The sequence below is a fragment of the Coffea eugenioides genome, chromosome 5 (genome assembly GCF_003713205.1).
Source record: "Coffea eugenioides isolate CCC68of chromosome 5, Ceug_1.0, whole genome shotgun sequence".
In the NCBI taxonomy this organism is placed as follows: domain Eukaryota; kingdom Viridiplantae; phylum Streptophyta; class Magnoliopsida; order Gentianales; family Rubiaceae; genus Coffea; species Coffea eugenioides.
Window position 1 is genome coordinate 37,331,070 of NC_040039.1, and position 18,476 is coordinate 37,349,545.

Here is an 18,476-nt window from a genome sequence, read left to right on the forward strand (position 1 = left end):
TTGGTGCATTTTGGTAGTGTGATCACTTGGTGAGATATGTGTATTAAATTTGGTGGATAAGAATAAGTATTAGGTAAGAAAAGTGTGTGATTAGAAGTGTTAATAATAAGTTAGTGAATCATAAGTAAAAACACATGTACGTGCGAGTTAAGGAAAATAAACTTGAACCGACGCGCACCGTTTGCTACCGATTGAGTGCACCACTTGAACACTACTTTATTACCTTAATCTGCTTGTTATTAATTGAGCAAAATCAGCCCCAAAATATCCTCAATCCAGCTGAAATTTTGGACCAAGAAAAAGAGAGAAAAGAAAGAAAAATGAGAATTATTCTTGTGGTGACACTTGTCAGAAGCATAGGAAATTTTGACCAAGCATTTTTCTTTCCTTCTTATTTTCTCCTTGGCTCCATTTTCTTCCATTTTATTCCATCTTGGCCGAACTTAGGAGAGGAAAAACAAGAGAGAAACTTTCAACTCCAATCTTAGATTTTGCCTTGTTTGATTGAAATCCACAAAACTAAACCGGTTAAACTTCTCTTTTGGTGTTTGGCAAGTTTTGTGTGGTAAAAGTTTTGGAAGAAGGGGTTGGTTTTCACCTACAAGCAGCTTTTGTAAGGTATAATGGTTTCCTTTCCTTTTCTTGTACTTAGTCATGTTAAAATTGGGAAATAAGTTTATGTTATTGGTTTCCTATGGTTAATTAGTTAGTTTTGAATGATATGGTGGAATGTTTAGCTAGGGTTTAAAAATTTCAGTTGTGATTAATGTTGTTTATCTAGTATATATTGTTAATGAACTTGGATAGGGACTTGGGGTAGTGATTCAAGACATGAATGTTAGTGTTAAGCATTGAAACATCAAATTCCAGCAATTGTAGTAGAATCTGCCCTGTTTCTGTACTGTATATTTGTCCATGATAAAGGCCGAATCAGATCTTACTCAAAACATGAAAGTTGTAGGGAATGGAGTTAACTATCTTTCTGTAAAATTTCAACTCAATCGGAGTACTGTAGAGTATTAAATGACTAAAATACCCCTGACTGCCAAAAGCCTATTTCGCCAGCAGCTTTCTATTTTCTCTGAGATTTCACATTTTGACCTTGAAAATGCATGAACTGGGTGTTGATGTCTTTATAAGAAATGTAACTCTCTGTCTTAGCTTCGAAACGCCATAAAATGTAACCCAATCCAATAAGCGTAGCTTTAGCTGTGACCAAAACGCCGGAAGATGTCAAACCTGTTACTTAGTTATTCTTCTTTAATACTAGTTCCAGCTTTGATTTTGATAGTTGCATTGCTAGAATTGCCTTGTATTGGGATGACATTGAGCCTATTGAAGGGCTATTATGTTAAGATTGTTTATGTATGAATTTGGGCTGAGTTGAGGAAAATAATGAAGCCATAAATGGTTGGAAAATAGCTAAATACAAAGGGCATGCTGCCCAAATTTTTACTCGCGGGTTAGGCGTGTGTACTCACGACTTGAGCAAAGATTTGAGGTCCAATTGAACTTGAATTATCTATGGTATTCGAGTCTTCTTTCGTAAAGGTATATAAGCTGAAATTTGACCGAAACTCGTACCCTTGGAAAAATGAAAGTAGCAACCATTCGGAATATGTTTTTCTCGTCTTTTAGCCGCTTTACGGACTTAAACGTTGTAACCGCTTCCTTACCGAAACTAAAAGAGCAAGCATGAGTTTTCTAGGGTGTGATAAGCAAAATGAATACTACTTAAATGAGTTTCATTTATTTGATTTTCTTGAAGCGAAATTCCTATGCTTCAAACTCTAGAGAGTTTTACATTCTTAAATGATATTTTATCGCATATTTGGACTCCAACCAAGGAGTTGGACCTGAACGTGATTTTGAAAAATACTAGACCTTTGGTGAGTGCTTCCAAGTATATGATTGAACGTGATACTTGATTTAAATACTTGATATCTGAGAAGTTTGGTCGGGCAAGAATGTACTTTATCGCACTTGCCCTAATGTGATATGTACTTGTTTATTGTTACAATTGACTTGATATACTTGTACTTGACTTATAAGTGCTGAGCGGCAGCATGTATCATACTCAATCCGAGTGGGAGGTGTCTCTCATTCCCGTCTCTGTACTTTTATCTTGATTTAGTCGATTGGAGATGTTATCTCATCGACTTCTTAGGGATCCAAACTCCACTGGCTAGTTAATCGAGTTGAGTCGGCAGGGGTTTGGTCGATTAGATAACGAACCATGTGTATGTAGTGTTGTCGAGTGGAGTGTTATCTCCTCGATTAATCGGTATGCTCAAGTATTACCACCCATGTTTATTGAGGATTTTGGGCCCAGTAGGGGGTTTGGATGGTGAACGGAGATTGTAGCTAAGTGGTGCTCTACTGGACAAGTTATTTTACTTAAAAGTTGAAAGAGTGTCAACTACTACTTGATCAAACTCTGGCGAAACAACGGGAACTTGGTTCTTGAGAGCCATCCATATCCTTATACTTTGACTTGAGTATTACTTATTGGATTATTGTTTCTTTTGAAAAATGTTACACGCTCATTTTGAGATTTGCTACTTGAAGTGTTATTGCTAACTTTTATGAACTTGTTATACTCGCTATTTTGCTACGTTGATACTTGTACTTTTAAATAATGGTTAACTTGCTATTTGGAATCTCACTGGGCTTTTAGCTCATTCCACGCCATTTGTTTTCCTTACAGGGGGTACGAGCGAGGCGAGAGACTGATACATGCTAGTATAGTCAAGTTTTAGAAATTTTGCGATTGTACTCGCACTAGTCGCTTAATTAGAGTTGAATGTATTGAGAACTTAAATCTTTTATATATTTGAGATTGTATGGATGTTTGAGATAGAAATGAATGTATTTGTACGTTCCAAACTTGGGAACTGTTATTTCTTGTACTCTCGTGGTTGCAACCTATTTTCTTGATGTGAGTGAGTGAGTCCTGACGAGAGCTGAGCAAGCAGCCCGCTGAACCCGGGGGTAAGCCCTAGGGGGATGTGAGATCGTCACAGGAACTCCTACTGGAAAACGACTCTTTTCCCCTAGAAAAGGATGGCTTCCTTCGGGACTTTTCCTAAGTATTTGATTAGGAGGTCGCTCAGAAGAGTTAGGAGAATTTCCTAGAATTCCCCTTTCCCCTTGTAGGTTCCTCATGAAGGTATTGAACTGAGCATTCATCGTGACCATGAAATTCTTCATTTCTTCCTTTAATTCAATACTGTTTGCTTCCACCAGAGCTTTCACGTCCACGTAGTTAGACTCCATCTTTTCTTCCAAGGCTTGACGTTCGACTGTACTGGATTCAAGAATAGTTTGGATCCTTGCATCTTGTTTCTTCAGCATTTCCTCAAATCCCTTCATTCAAGTGCCTTCCGCCATTGTTGTTCAGATTGGAGCTTGCAAATCCGAGGACCGCAAGCTCTGATACCAAATGTAATGGGTAAGATACTGATAATTCAAGTTAGGAAAATATAATGAGAAAGAAATAGAGAGAAAGAGATAAGAGAAGGAGAGCAAGGAAGAATGAATTTGAAATGAGGCAGGGAAGTTGTATTCTTCAATGATCAGAATTTCCATACCCGTTCATTACATCAATTTGGCGTATTAATAGAAGTTCCCTCCAATTAACCTACTCTAACTAATTTTCTGCAAGTTGCCGCTGTTATAACAATTCTAACAATACTGGCTAACAGAATTTGGCCAGCTATTTTGTCTTATTTCCTGCGGAGTCATTACAGGGGATTATATATAGATTTTTAAACCATATACGGATTATATGATAAAGCACCAAACCACAGCGGGGTAAATGGCAATTTACCCTATCTATAGAGTATTATCAATACAATCTGGATTAAACCTAAACAACATTATAGCTAAAATTTCTTGATAAACACTAAGATCTAGTTAAATAAACTCACAATTAAATAGACATGAACTCAAGTTGTCTAATTCATAGAGTTCAACATTGATTGTTATAAAATTAAACCAAGGCCTCATTGACGAATGACAATATTTAGTTGCGTAATCATATACAGATGATTTTGTTTCTACTATTGGAGGCTCGTGTCATTGAAGCTGAGATTAAAGGGGTGTTCTTTAAGATGAAGAGAGGTGTTACTCCCTGAACCTGGTAGTTTTACTGTTGATTTTTTCATTCTAAATTGGGAGACAGTTGGATTGGAGATTGTGAAGGCTATGCAATCTTGTTTTTCCCTGAATCCTTTATATGGTCCATTGAACTCTACTATCTTCTCTTGTTCCTAAGATTGCTAGCTATGCCTGTGACTATGAAAGACATTGTCCAATTGCTTGCTAATCTATATCAAATTGAGTAATTTATTACCCTACACTATTAATTCATGACGCACTACTCAATTTTTTTTTCTTTGTAATAGGAAAGTGATGGGATTTAAGAAGTAGGAAGAGAGGAAGAGAGATTTAAATCCAAGACCTCTATTCTTGAAGTTTCAATCTTAACCACAAGGCTAAGGTCTTTGTTGGTCTCATGACACACTATTCAAGTTAACTACAAATCAAGAAAATCTCTCACCGTTTATTAATACAAGGACATTAGTAGGTGAATATGCATTTGTTCGTGAATTTCTCTTTCTCATTGAATGGTACCAAAGCCATTTTTGTTCCCAAAAAAAAAGCCATAAAAAAGTTTATTGATTACAAATGAATTTGTAAAATGTACTATAAGTCGATAGTGTAAGCTCTTAAATTCTACAATCGATGGTTTGTGGTTCAAACTGCTACTAGCGTTAGTTTAGGAGTGTAAATTGCAATTAACCAAAAATAAATAAATTGTACCACAAGACTCTTTGTACGCCAGTGTTTGTATTTTATGTGTGTTTGATGTGTGCATTTATGTGCGAGACTTATCATTGTCAAAACTTAAAATTGGTCTTTATCCCTGTAACTTATGTGCGAGACTTATCATTGTCATGCTTGTCTGTGTTTCAATTGGTTTGACTGGGAAAACTCATGCTAAAAAATTTATTGATGTCATTTATAGATACTTCAGCTGCTAAAATAAGTAACCACGGCTAATTAGGTAGCAATCATTATCATACTCATTTCAATAAAAAAAAAAAAAAGAAAGTCTGAATTTCTTAATTTGTTTTGCGGTGGAGGAATTTGGCATGTAAATAGAGTTTAAGAGAAGTGGGACGTACCATGCAAGAAAAGTCGTAAAATAGATAGATATTATGTTTTCACTAACCTGTTAATTAGTGATGTATTCATATACCCCTCCAAGTGGAAGAATTCATTTTACGTCAAAATAACTTACATAATAATTATGCTTGTTAAGAGTCAATTCACTTCTACTGTCATAGATGGTAAACAAGTTATATTCTACCCAAAAAAAAAAAATACTACAAGCATGCTACCCAAAATTTTATTCTCCGATTTCTTACTTTTCTTATTCTTCTTTGCAATTTCCTACTTATATCTTGCATTTGTAATTTCCTATATAAACTAAGGGTTTGTCTTCAATTACCACACATATTTTACAGATTATATCCAATTCGTTTTCTCCAACCTTTACTTCTCTAGCTAGTTGTCACCGAACCTTGATTAATGAGTTGAAATCCTTCTGTAATTCATCCAATTGCAGCTAATCTTTAAAGAACTCATACACAATTGAAATTCCATGTGCAACATAATCTGTTCCTCCCTAGATAAGAATTTTAAAATAAGTGCACTGTAAATATTTAATATCACAACTGATGTAACAGAGAAATTAGGTTTATCTGTCAAGTAAAAAGAATTTTCAGTTCTAGGTAAATGGTTTTTCCTATGTAGTGCCCTAAGAACACAAAATAAGTATATAAAAAAAAGGTGATTCTGCTATTATAGTGTCAGAATGATCACCCATCCCTTAAATTACAATACTTTCACAGAGAAAATATACCCTCTTGCACAAAAAAAAAAGGTCCATTTTTTTACAATGTGCCCTGAAGGAGCCAATTTTTTAGATGAAAGACATAGTTCCCAGCTCTGGAAAACTCAATTCAATGACATAAGCTACAAATCATGTTCCCACTGTTCAAGTTTGAAGGTTTTACTTGCGGAGAAAAGCATCAACAATTTTGAAATTCTCTCCGGTATAGAATTTTTGTGTCTAATTTATACAGTTCCATGAGCTTTACGAGCTTTTCTAGCCTAAGAAAATAACTAAATATGTGACAACGGTCTAGCTATGAGCTTATCTTCTGTTAATGACCAAATTACTTAATCTTACCGGTTAAATGCTAAACTGAAATTTGCATTAGAATTTGAACTACAAAAGTTGGATTAGAGGTTAAATTATTTTTAGGTTCAAACAAATTATTTTTTAGAAATTTCTTCAAGTAAATATCATCAAGTTTGTTTAGTCAAGAAAAAAAAGGGAAACTTTAGCTCAAAAAGAAAAAAGAAATGCCAGAAAAAATAACTTAGTTCTGTTTGGATTGCATTTTTCATGATTTTTCATGGAAAAATTACTGTAGCGATTTGATGTATGTGAGGGAAAAAGGTAATAGGAAAATGTGATTACGGAAAACGACGTAATTTTTCGACGGAAAACAGCAATCCAAACAATAGTGATTAGCTTGTTAAATAAGACCAATTAGTTGTTTGCAAACTGAATAGGCCCAACAACTATTTTCAACCCCACTTGTATTGTCTTCATTGTAACAAATTCAAATAACCAAAATTGGCCCACTTCACTTAGACAGCCCCAAAAAGAAAAACCCAGCTACTCTGACCCATTTGACTTTGACTAGCACGACCCATTGACTAAAATGACCCAACCCATTTCCAAAACTAGTCTCCTCTTCCCCAAAATAGAAAACCCTAATTTTCTTTCTTTGAAAATCCTAAGATACAAACTCTAACCCTCATCGCCATCACCATCATCGTCATCATCTCCTTCGTTGCTAACTGCTTGCCTGGCGTGGCCCAACACCGGTGATTTTGTAGTAAGGTAGTGTTGGATGACCCTCCCTCTTCTTTCCTGATCCTTCTTGTCTGTTTATTTTCCCTTTCCTAGATTCTCTCCCTACCATTTTTAGGCCGTGAATTCTGATTTTATTGCAATTTTAGCCACAAAAGCCTTAACTTGCAACTTAGTTTTTCCTTTATAAAATCACCATAAATAAACTTCACTAACACTAACCCTAACAAACTCAAGAAAAATTACATGAACTGTAATAACTTTATAAATAATGGTCCTATATGAACATACTTTTGGGTAATTTACACTTTATAGAAGAATTTACCAAATTTCGCTAAAATTTAATTAGTAGGGGGATAATGTGCAAAACCAACTTATCCAATCCTCTCTTACTAAAATTTAAACCTATTTTACTTTTGCTCTTAGTGAATTAAATTAATAACGTACTAAATAAATAAAAAAATTTACAGTCCTTTCACTTTTAGTTATGAAGGATATTATTGAATACTTTTTAAATATAAGTGGACGAAATAAATTTGTAGAACTTGGGAGGGAAGGAGTGGTGTCCCCTCGTTATCCTCCTTGAAAAAAACTTCCAAGTAACCTTTATTTTTTCCATACTTTCTTAGTAGAGAAGAAATTATATAGGGGAATTACAATCAAAGATTGGCAACGACCTAGCCCTAAAAAACAAATAACTTTAAGCACTGCATTATACTCCCTCCGTTCCTTATTAGATGGCCTGAATAACTAATTCTCTTAGATTAAGAAAGTTGGTTATTTTCTAAAAGTCAACAAAAGTTTTACTTTACTTCTCAAAATTACCCTTTATCTCTCTTCAACTATACCTAATTAATACTACCTGTCATTTACTCTCTGTCACATTTCTCAATCAATAGATTAAATCTGAAAATATGAATAGTTCCCACCAAATTTGTTTTCATAGATCTCAAAATTTGAATATTAATTCCCACCAAAAAACAAAAGACTTTGACATTATAAGTATGCTGGACGTTAAATCTATTCAAAACAACTTACTTTATCCATGGGTTCAAGGCAAAGATATCAGATGCCTGTACTTGAAATCGGTTTAAATAATTCATGGGCAGATTCTAACATTCATAGTGAAGAGGCTCAAGAAGCTGCTACAGAGGAATTGCAATATCAATTGCCAGATCTTAATTGCATTATTGAAGAAGGTTTTGTTCTTGACTTCAACCTTAATCAAAGTCCTCCAACAACTGAGATATCCTCAAGTCAATTCCTTTTTTACTTGATCAAAGAGCCATGTGCAGAAGATGAAACAGAAGCAAATCTCGAAGTGATAGAATTGGCGGAACCAAATTTGAATGCTGGTATTACAATTTCTTTCCATATTATTGACTCCTATTTACCTATATGTACCAGTAACTTCTTATTTTTGTTTTATTCTTAACTAGATAACAATGTCAGTGATGACAATCCAAATTTAGAAGTGGTAGAAGCACAAAGTGGTGGTCGCACAAGGAAACTTAAAACTTTGACCAATGAAGAACATACATTGTGCTTTGTTGAAACAAAGTGTTAAAAAAAAAAGGTACTCTCTTGACATTGGCATCATCTTATTCAGTTTCACTGAGAACTATTCAACGTATTTGGAAACGAGCAAACGACAGTGGTGATGTGTGTCATAGGAAGACAAAAAATTGTGGACGAAAAAGAGTTCAGATTGACATGGTTCGATTTCGTGAGACCCCCTTATCAAAGAGGACATCTATTCGATCTTTAGCTTCCGCTTTAGACACAAATCAGACCTCATTGTTTAGACTTCTAAAGATTGGAGTTATACGGCGTCACTCAAATGGCATAAAACCATATTTGAAGGAAGAAAACAAAAGATGTCGACTGCAATTTTGTTTGTCCATGCTGGAAAGTTGCAGCATACCACATGATCCAACTTTCATAGGTATGCATAACATTATTCATATCGATGAAAAATGGTTCTACATGTCAAATAAGTCTGAAAACTATTACTTGCTACCAGATGAGGAAGAGCCATTACGCACTTGTCAAAGTAAAAATTTCATTCCAAAAGTCATGTTCTTAGCTGCTATAAGTCGTCCAAGATTTGATACACAAAGGACTGAAATCTTCTCTGGAAAAATTGGTATCTTCCCATTCATCACTCAAGAGCCAGCCAAAAGAACTAGTGTTAATAGATCTGCAGGCACATTAGAAACAAAACCAATAACTTCGATAAATAAAGAAGTTATAAAATCGTTTCTAATTGAAAAGGTGTTACCTGCCATCAAAGCAAAGTGGCCAAGAGATGATCTAAGGCAACCAATATTTATTCAACAAGATAATGCAAGAACTCACATTGGCATTGATGATGCTGATTTTTGTCGTGCAGCTACAGAGATGGGTTTGATATTCGTTTGATGTATCAACCAGCAAATTCTCCGGATTTAAATGTCTTAGATCTTGGGTTCTTTCGTGCAATTCAGTCATTACAACACAAGGAAGCACGTACAACAGTTGATGAGCTTGTTAATGCTGTTGTGAAGTCATTTGAAGCTTTCTCCACTGTGGAATCTGACAAAATATTCTTAACACTTCAGACATGCATGATAGAAATCATGAAGGCAAAAGGTTCCAACAAATATAAGATCCCACATAGTAAGAAAGCAGTGCTAGAAAGATGTGGCCGACTCCCTACTCGGATGAAATGTAATCCCACATTAGTGCAAGAAGTTCTTGATTATTTAAGTTTTTGATAGCCAAGTTAATTTTGTAATGATTAATGACTAACTATGTTGTTTTGTTTTTTCTAGGGTTTTGGTTCAAAGTAGCACGTATTTGATGCTTCTCCGGTGTCCCTATGCTTTGTTTTTTGTATTTTTCCGTGGGAATTGCAATTCATGTGATAAGCAGCCATGACATCAAGTAAAAGCCAGTAAATTTTTTTTTTGCTTGTCCAGTTTAGTTTTACCTATTATATGGTGTAAACAGCCATGACATCAAGCAAAATAATAGTAGGCCATCATATGAAGCAAAATAAAGCCGAACAAGAAAGGACTTTGAAGGAGACATGTCTTATTGGCCTTGAGTTAATAGAATTTGGGAAGATAAATTTTTAACATGATCCTAACCACTTGCTGAAATTCTTCTTCTGCAAAAGCTTCATCTCCTTCGTCTGGAAATTTGTTCAAGTCGAACCCACGATCTGCAGGTACATTCAAGTCAAAATTTAGAGTAACTTTCTTTTTTTCTCCACTGAACACTACACTTGAGTTGGACAATTTTATAGAATTTGAAACATTGATATCTTTATCGATCTCCATTTTCTTTAGATGACTATGTAATGGAGTTGGTCAATCCCAATTTATAGACACATTTCAATTTAATTCTTCATCTCTTCAACTACTTCTATTGTTAATGCTACAAATACTGCATTTTATTATTTAGAGTTCCAATTCAAGAAAGTTAAAAGGGTAAGCAAGGGTAAATTTGAAAAAAAGTTCATAAATGCTTTCTTGATATCATAAAATGACAGATAAAAAGAAACAATGGGTTAGGACATCTAATAAGGAACGGAGGGAGTAATTTATAACATATGATTTTCAAGAAACCTGCACCGTAGTTATAATGTTTGAACACAAAAATTGCACTGATAGTTTTGTGCAGCGTGTGGGCAGCAAAAGAATTTCAGCTTATTTTCATGGGGAAGTACAGTTTTTGGTGAAGCTGCTTGCAAAAGTTGATGGGGTCTCTATCACTAAAGCTCTGGATAACCAAAATTTAGCCAAAATTACAATCAAAAAACAGTTAAGGCCACCTTGTAGATCACTTTGCTGATGTCTCTTTGTTTATTTGACTGATTCCACCTTGTGAATCAGTTTTATTGTATTGATTGTAACGTACATTTTAACGCTTGGGAATAAATTTTAACTTACCAAAAAAAACTAAACTCTGGATAGCATCAACTATGGTCCAAAATGGGTAAGCGGTGGAATGGAAGTTTTGTTTTATCTTTATTTTTTTTTTTCACTTCAAGCTAGTATGGTGCGCAAGAAATTGGTTAACCGAATTTCTGGTCAAAATATATTTAATTTAGTTAATCGATTTCAGTTAAAACTAATTTTCTAGAAGTGTGTGGTAAATACCTCTAGAACCCAAGACCGTTGAGGAAAGTAAATGAAGTACTCTGGATACAAAGTATGAAAAGGTGTCTATAACTCCCCCCCCCTCCCCATGCTCAATATTAGTTTTAACCAAAACCAATTTCATTTTTTTTCCATTTTGCATATGTGATACATGTGTATTATTATTCTTATTTTTTTCTGCCTTGAGATTTATGTTCCTATGTTAGTCTTTAGAACTTATTATATATATATATATATAAATACATAGAAAATTTTGTTGTTAATTATTGACTATCTCATAAATTGTGAATTATCAATATTAATGCCCTTCTAATAATTAAAAAAAATAGAACATCATGTAGTTCATTGTAATGCATACATACTTACATACATATATATATATATATATATATAAATACACACACACATGTATGTATGTATTGGAAGTATGTTAAGTAATATTAATGCCTAATATTTAATTACTTATTACATAATAAGTTTGTATACATAATTCATGCAATATACAATTCATATGGATACATGATAATTATTTAGAGTATATGAACCATTACTCTATGTTTCATATAAAGTAACTTAATAAATCACAAGATATACTCTTTAGATATTAAGTATGATTTTTTGTGTTTTATACCAATACGAAAAAGAACAAAAATGGTTAACCATTAAAGAAACCAATTTTAATTCAATTCAAGTTCAATTTGGTAAAAATGAACTCAATTTTAATATCGGGTTGAAGTCTAGAAGGGTAAAATCAATTTTGATCGATTTCAATTAACCAATTAATCGATCGAATCTCACCCCTAGTTCAAGAGGAGACATCAAGCCTTACAAGGGAGAAAGAAGGATAAAGGGCTGTTTAATAGTTGAACTAGATGTTTCATAGTCATCTAACTAATTTTTCCATCAATGGAGCTGTGACTACCATTTCTATTAGTTAAGCTAGTCTTGGATACAATGGAGTGGAAGTTTGCAGTCTATACAAGTACATCTTCCATATGGAAAAATCGATTTAGCTTCAAAGTACTAATTCTTGGAAATGAGATTTGATCACTCCGAAGGTTCTGAAGCATCAAGTAGCTAAACACATGTTAAATTGGAGCTACGTCTAAAAGAGAGAGAGAGAAAGAGAAATATGATTGAAGCTAATACGTCTAAATGAAAGAGAAAGAAAGAGGAATAAGACACTGTTTGATTTACCAAAGAGCAAAAAAAAAAAAAAAAACTGGCCAAGGTGCACTAAAGTGCACCAGCAAAATAGCGATTTTAAGAAAGAAACATGTTTGGAATAAAGGGGACGCGTGCAAGAGAGCATCCAAGGGATGGCGAAAGTTGAAAGAGGCTGAAACCTCTTTTGACTATATGTTAATAATAATTAGGGACCATCACATTGGTCAAAATGATAAACATCAGAGCCTTGAGTTATTTCCATTTAAATTTCAAAAATCATTTTGATGCACTACTAAACATTAGAGTCATGTATTTAGTCAAGAAAGTTTTTATCTAATAGTTGAGCTTGATCAATTTTCCCCTGTATTAAACATTTTTTCCAAAATAGATATCCCTCCTTGTCTCTTAAATCCCAATCTTCTCCTACTGAAAAAAAGATTAAAACAAAAAAAGAAATTTTTAGAAAAGATCTGTTTTGAAAAAATGTTTAACATGTTTTTCAAGCATTTTATTATCATACATCGCATTCATTTTTTAAATGAAGTGTTATGTTATTATAGCACAGTTTTATTGTGCTTTTCCCAGAAAATGTCAATGATGAAATCTTTCTTGGATGAACATGTGAATTTCAAAAATTAAATGCAAGTATGAAACCAATACTTAACCAGTTAACCTTAAAACAACAAAAGTCTCATATTCCTCAACTTGATCTGTAAATCTGCACAAACACAAATACCAGAGCTGCAGACTTGTAAACTGTGGATGATGGAATCCCATATTTTCCTTTCTCAAATAACCCTTTCAAGAATGCCCAGAAACATAAGACCACCCATATGCTACATACCAATTCTCCTATTCCCCACTCTATTTGACCTCCCCTCCTTTGTATGAAACTCGAGAATCCAATACCCAAAGCAATCAAATTTACCATCAAAATGACTGTGCCAGGCACAAAAACTGGTGAATTATCAAATGTGAACCTTCCTGGTTTCTCATCACTATCTTCAATGCTTGAACTTTGTTCCTTCTTTGTAACTTCAAATACTGTCTCAGACAACCTCAGGATCTTGAATATGACACTAAGGAATCCACATAACCATGCAGTCATGGCAATTATTCTAGCCATTCTATGGTTATTCCACCATGATTTTATTGATTGATTTGTTTGAATGTATTCTGATACACAATACGTGTTAAAGATCACAAAAATGGAAATTGGTATTAGTATAGCTGGTTCGTTCACCTGCATGTTCAAAAAATTAATATGTTATTAATCAAGAATTTGAGCCCCATAAAAAATTACAAATAGGCCTAACAATTGCATAGCATCTATTTTTAGTCCCTCATACGAAAGTGATGCATTAAGATCCCTACACATTGAAAGCTTAAAAATTTGTCCCGGATCACTTTTCAACCATATTTGTCTATAAAAGTGTCACGTTCATACCACATGCTAATGAATTGATGAGTAAAAATGGAAGTAGACAACTTTTATCAAGAAAAATGCTACTTCATACCATATTCTCATTTCACATAGCTCTTTCTATCATATATATTAGTTAGGAATCAAATACAACTAAATAGTTGAAAGGCTTAAGTATAAAAGAAATGAAAGACTTGAGGGGCTTTATTTCCACATTTCAAAATCAGAGTTAAGAAATCCATGCTTTATTATCCCTTTCCTTCCGTCCTTTCGAGTATATCTCGTTAAAAGCTTAAAAAGAAATGTGTTTATGTTGGCTATATAAAGTTACAATTTGCTAATAAGTATACTTACATAGATAATGGATATTGAACTCTTCATCCACCCTTGTGCATATCTCGGGAAAACAAAGACAAAATATATATATATATATATATATATATATATATATATATATAAAGGATTAATCTTATATCACTATCAGTGTATATATTATCACCATTAAATATATGATACATGTGCAAAATTTGAATTTGAAATTCAAAATTTACTTATATATCATCCATCTAATCGTGATAATGTATACACTGTCAAAGGAGGACAACAAAAAGGATATTTCGGTTCACAAAAGTTGAACCTTACAAGGGAGAACGACAAAAAGCAATAAATAGAAAAAATATTTTGCAAAACAAACATGGGTTGCCTTTACCTTCGGTAGGAAATTTGTGTTGGTCAAAATGCAATATGCAGGTAGAGCAGCATAACATATTTCGAAGATCGACCTTGGGCCCCAAAGAAGGAAATAGAATTGGGGTTTAGAATTGGAATTGGGGTCCCAATTCCAAATCTTCAGTTTGGAGACAGTCAATGCCAGAGAATTAGAATTCAATTCGAATTCTATGGGCCATCAATTCCACAAATTCAATTCTTTGGTAAGATCTAAGAATCACAATTCTAATTCCATAATTTCACCTCCTATTCGGGTTAGTACGCGGATCCTAAGTGGATTAAATCAATAAAACGGGTCTCTGTATAATCAAAGAAAAAAATGAAAATGAAAGTCCTCTCTCTCTCTCTCTCTCTCGTCACAGACCAACTATCACTTCTTTTGCAGCTCCTTCTCCTCCATATCTTCCTTCTCCGCCTCCTCCCATCCTTCCTCCTCTGCCTCCACCTGTACTTCCATCGCTGACATCTTGTCTCTCCTCTTACTCATCTTCTTCCTCTGCCTCTTCCCACAATGAACATCTACTCTCATTTACGCATGCTAAGAGCGAAATTATAGGGTTTCTTTCTATAAATTGGCTCAAATCTAGTGTATCCAATAGCTGTAGCTAAAGATGATCGCCGGTGATGGCCTTCTCAGCACGACATGTTGTGGGCATCCCTTGTACATGGATTCTCCATTATTGGCCTTATCGATTTGAGGGTAATTTCTTGTTATTGACGCACTTACCTTGTAATTCTTTAAAATCTCATTCTGCTGATGACTTAGTCATTTCTGCCCTTCTTGTTGCTCTTCTACTCAGAAAAATGGATGTATGGTACTGGATCGAATGTATTGTTAAAAGACATCAGCTTATAGTTTGAAAGTTTTTTAACTTCATTTTCACATGAATTTTTCTTTCAGTTCTGTCTCTAAAGGGTGCGTACTTAAATTGCAGAACGTGATGGCCTCGATCTCCTGCGACAAAGCTGTTTGGGACGCCATCTTGAACAACAGGGCAGTTCAGGATCTCCGGGGCTCAATCTCTGCAGGTCATATGCAACAAATTTATTTGACAAAATTTTCAAAATATATACGTTTATTCCCCTGCCTCCTCTGTATGATTAATCAATTGCTGGTGAAGTAGTTGTGAAATATTTTATTAGATGTTGATGCATATTCATCTACATGTATTTTTGAAATTAGCATGAAAAATGGGAAAAGGGTTTTTTTATTTTTCTATATTCTTTGCTTGTGGATCATTGCGGGTTGGAAAAATTGAGGAATTTACTTGTTAAGGAAACTTTTTGTATTTTTAGTATGAAAATGAATAATATTTGTATCATGCCACTGATATGGACATGGAAGCAAGGAAACGAGAAAAAGTTCCTAAGTCACTAGAGCATGCAGAAAATTTAAGCACTCTCACTCCACTTGCCACAAAAACAGGGCATTTAGTATACTTTAATTGCAAAATTGTTGTGTGTACCGTATATTTCTTGAGCAGATCAAATGAACAATCATCTAGTTTTCGACCTTTGACTATTTTGATGAACATCCTGTGTCTGATGTATTGACTACCCTGATGGTAGTAGATACAGTATTCTTGTTGCAGAAATCTAGTTCCATTTCATAAATCAACTGTGACAATAAAAGGTAAAAGTAAACAAGAGGAGGCAGCCATGAGTTTTACCAGGATAAAAGCCTTGATGTTCTCTCTTGTCAGTCTTATGTCTGAGCTTTCGTCTTCAGATATATCGAGCAATATATCAACTAGATCCTTCATTTGTTGACCTGCATCATTGTTATGCCGACATTTCGTCGTTGTCTCTTGATGTTCCTCTATGATCTTCTCAATCATTACGTCAAACCTCTCAGCTGCATCTCTAATCCTCTTCTTGAATCCCTGATTTCGAGATTAAAGAGAGGATTGATCATATCCTTTCAGCTCTGGTAAGAATTTCTTCTTTTTCTCCATTAGTTCATTTTTTGTATTATTTTAATTTGACTAATTCCTTGTTACTTGGTTAATGGGGTTAATTTACTTGATTTCAGTTCCTTGTATCTCTGTTTCTTGATTTCTCTTTAATTTGATCAATGAACTCATGATAAACCTTTTCTGCAATTCAAGATGATGAATAGTTTCTGATGTTAGAATCATATGTTTATGGATGAGTTTTTTATCTCAGTGCTCCGTAATTTACTTAGTTTCTGCAAAATTGGTTGTGGAATTATGATGTGTAGTTGATTGTGGAAGACGAATTCTATTAACTGATGACCGCTGTTTTATTACTTCCTTAACTTGGATTTGCTCCTGGATGATTATTCTTTTTGATGATTTTAGTACAATTGCTTAAGTTTGCAGGTGGCTACTGAGCGTGTCTTTGTTCTGAATACTGTGAGATCTAAGCTTCCTTTCGTAGTTACTACTACAGATGATGCCAAAGAATCTGTAAAGGAGGAAATTCGCTTGAGGTGAAAACTTTCTGAAATTTTTTGACCATGGGCTTATGTTTTGCTTATCTCTGCAGATTGCTGTTAGTTATCTTGATAATTGATATTTTAACCTTTCTGGTCAAGTTGTGCATTTCTTAATGATTGAAGGTTTGCTTTTGTTTCTGCTTCCTCTCACTAATTTGTGGTGCTGTGAATGGAGTGGGTTTGAGTTCAATTATTTAAATCAAAAGCCTGTGGTATGCTACATAATTTTCTTCAAAATTGCATAAGTTAACTACATGAGATAATTGATGTTACTCTTTTTTTTTTCACCCCTCTTTTTTGACATCGAAGTCCAATTAACCATAGAATAAGAAGATGAATTTGACCATGAAGTTCAGTCGCTGAACCATATAGTCAAATCTAGCTGAAAATTTGTGTATAGCCTCAGTAAATGTCATCACAAATTCTGGTGTGAACCCTTGATGGAAATCAAGTTAACCTGGTTTCAACTGATGTTCCTTATTTTCTTTTCGTGCAGGATGAGTCTCAGGACCATATAAAGAGGTAGCAACTTCATGAACTAGCCATGCTGAACTCAAATTTTAGAGAAGAGAGTCCAGGACCAAGTGGCAGCGTGTCACGTTTCAATACTAGTGGAATGAAATGTCCCAAAACTGGGCATTGAAATGTTGTATCCGCTGCTTCATTGAAGTACTTTCTCTTGACCTCTGATCTGCAGAGTTATGCCTGAACATATACAATTCGTGACTATCAACTCTCCTTACGGCTCAATGCGCAGCTACCTAAGTGAAGAATTGATATGAACAAACAAAGGGGTATTTGGAGATATGCGTTTTGGCTGGAATTTTTTTTTTGTTTTTAAGTTTCTATTTATTTACTGAAGAACATAAAACAGAGACAGAAACATGACGAGGCAGTTGGAGTAGGGGTGGAAACGGGAGAAGTAGAAATTGGTTTATACAGTTGGCCTCTTGAGTTAGGATTTATTTGTAACTGATAGTTTTTAGCTTTTTGGTTTTTACAGTTGAAGCATTTGATCAAGTGTTTTTGTTACATATGTAGGATTTATTTGTAACTGATTGTTTTCTTACCTTTTTTTTCATGAAATATTGCTTCTTGATTTTGTAGTTATTGTCACATGAGTGAAAAATTGCTTCAACTTTTCCTCTCTCATATTTTTATCATGCCATTGGTACTTAATAGAGGAATTTGAGTTTTAGTTGTGCATAGCTATTATGATTAATGAATTCTTTTTTGAATTTTGCATAAGTATTAGAAATAAGAAAGAATTTTGCTTTATTATAATATATCAAAACACAGTTGAAAATACCACGGCTGAGATGGGGAAATATTTCTTCACAAAAAGGGATAATGGATCAAAACATGCTAAAGGCAATGCTCACCAAAGAAATTGATATGAGAGTGAGAAAAATAAATTATTAAAGGCACAAATTGGTTTTTTCTTTTAAATCTTTAGTAAAAATTAGCTAAATGTAAGAAAAAAAGAAATTATTATATAGAAAAAAGAAAAAAAGAAAAATTTTATGTAAGCATTTTCTTGAAAACAATTCTAATTCCTAATGAATTCTTCTCTCATACAAACAAAGAATTTGGAATTCCAAA

General features: G+C 34.0%; 2 protein-coding genes across 2 annotated transcripts; one reads left to right on the forward strand and one right to left on the reverse strand.

Annotated features, from left to right (window-relative positions):
• Window positions 1-12,932: 12,932 nt before the first annotated feature.
• On the reverse strand, window positions 12,933-14,461 carry LOC113770087 (cellulose synthase-like protein H2). The gene is made up of 2 exons (XM_027314444.1): window positions 14,397-14,461; window positions 12,933-13,507 (listed from the first exon to the last, which is right to left on the reverse strand). The coding sequence occupies exon 2, from the start codon at window positions 13,388-13,390 to the stop codon at window positions 12,965-12,967; it is 426 nt and encodes a 141-aa protein (XP_027170245.1). The 5' UTR covers window positions 13,391-13,507; window positions 14,397-14,461; the 3' UTR covers window positions 12,933-12,964.
• Window positions 14,462-15,477: 1,016 nt separating this feature from the next.
• LOC113770088 (aspartate--tRNA ligase, chloroplastic/mitochondrial-like) lies at window positions 15,478-17,943 on the forward strand. Its single transcript, XM_027314445.1, has 3 exons — window positions 15,478-16,346; window positions 16,752-16,868; window positions 17,371-17,943. The coding sequence occupies exons 1-3, from the start codon at window positions 16,201-16,203 to the stop codon at window positions 17,390-17,392; spliced, it is 285 nt and encodes a 94-aa protein (XP_027170246.1). The 5' UTR covers window positions 15,478-16,200; the 3' UTR covers window positions 17,393-17,943.
• The last annotated feature ends 533 nt before the right edge of the window (window positions 17,944-18,476 follow it).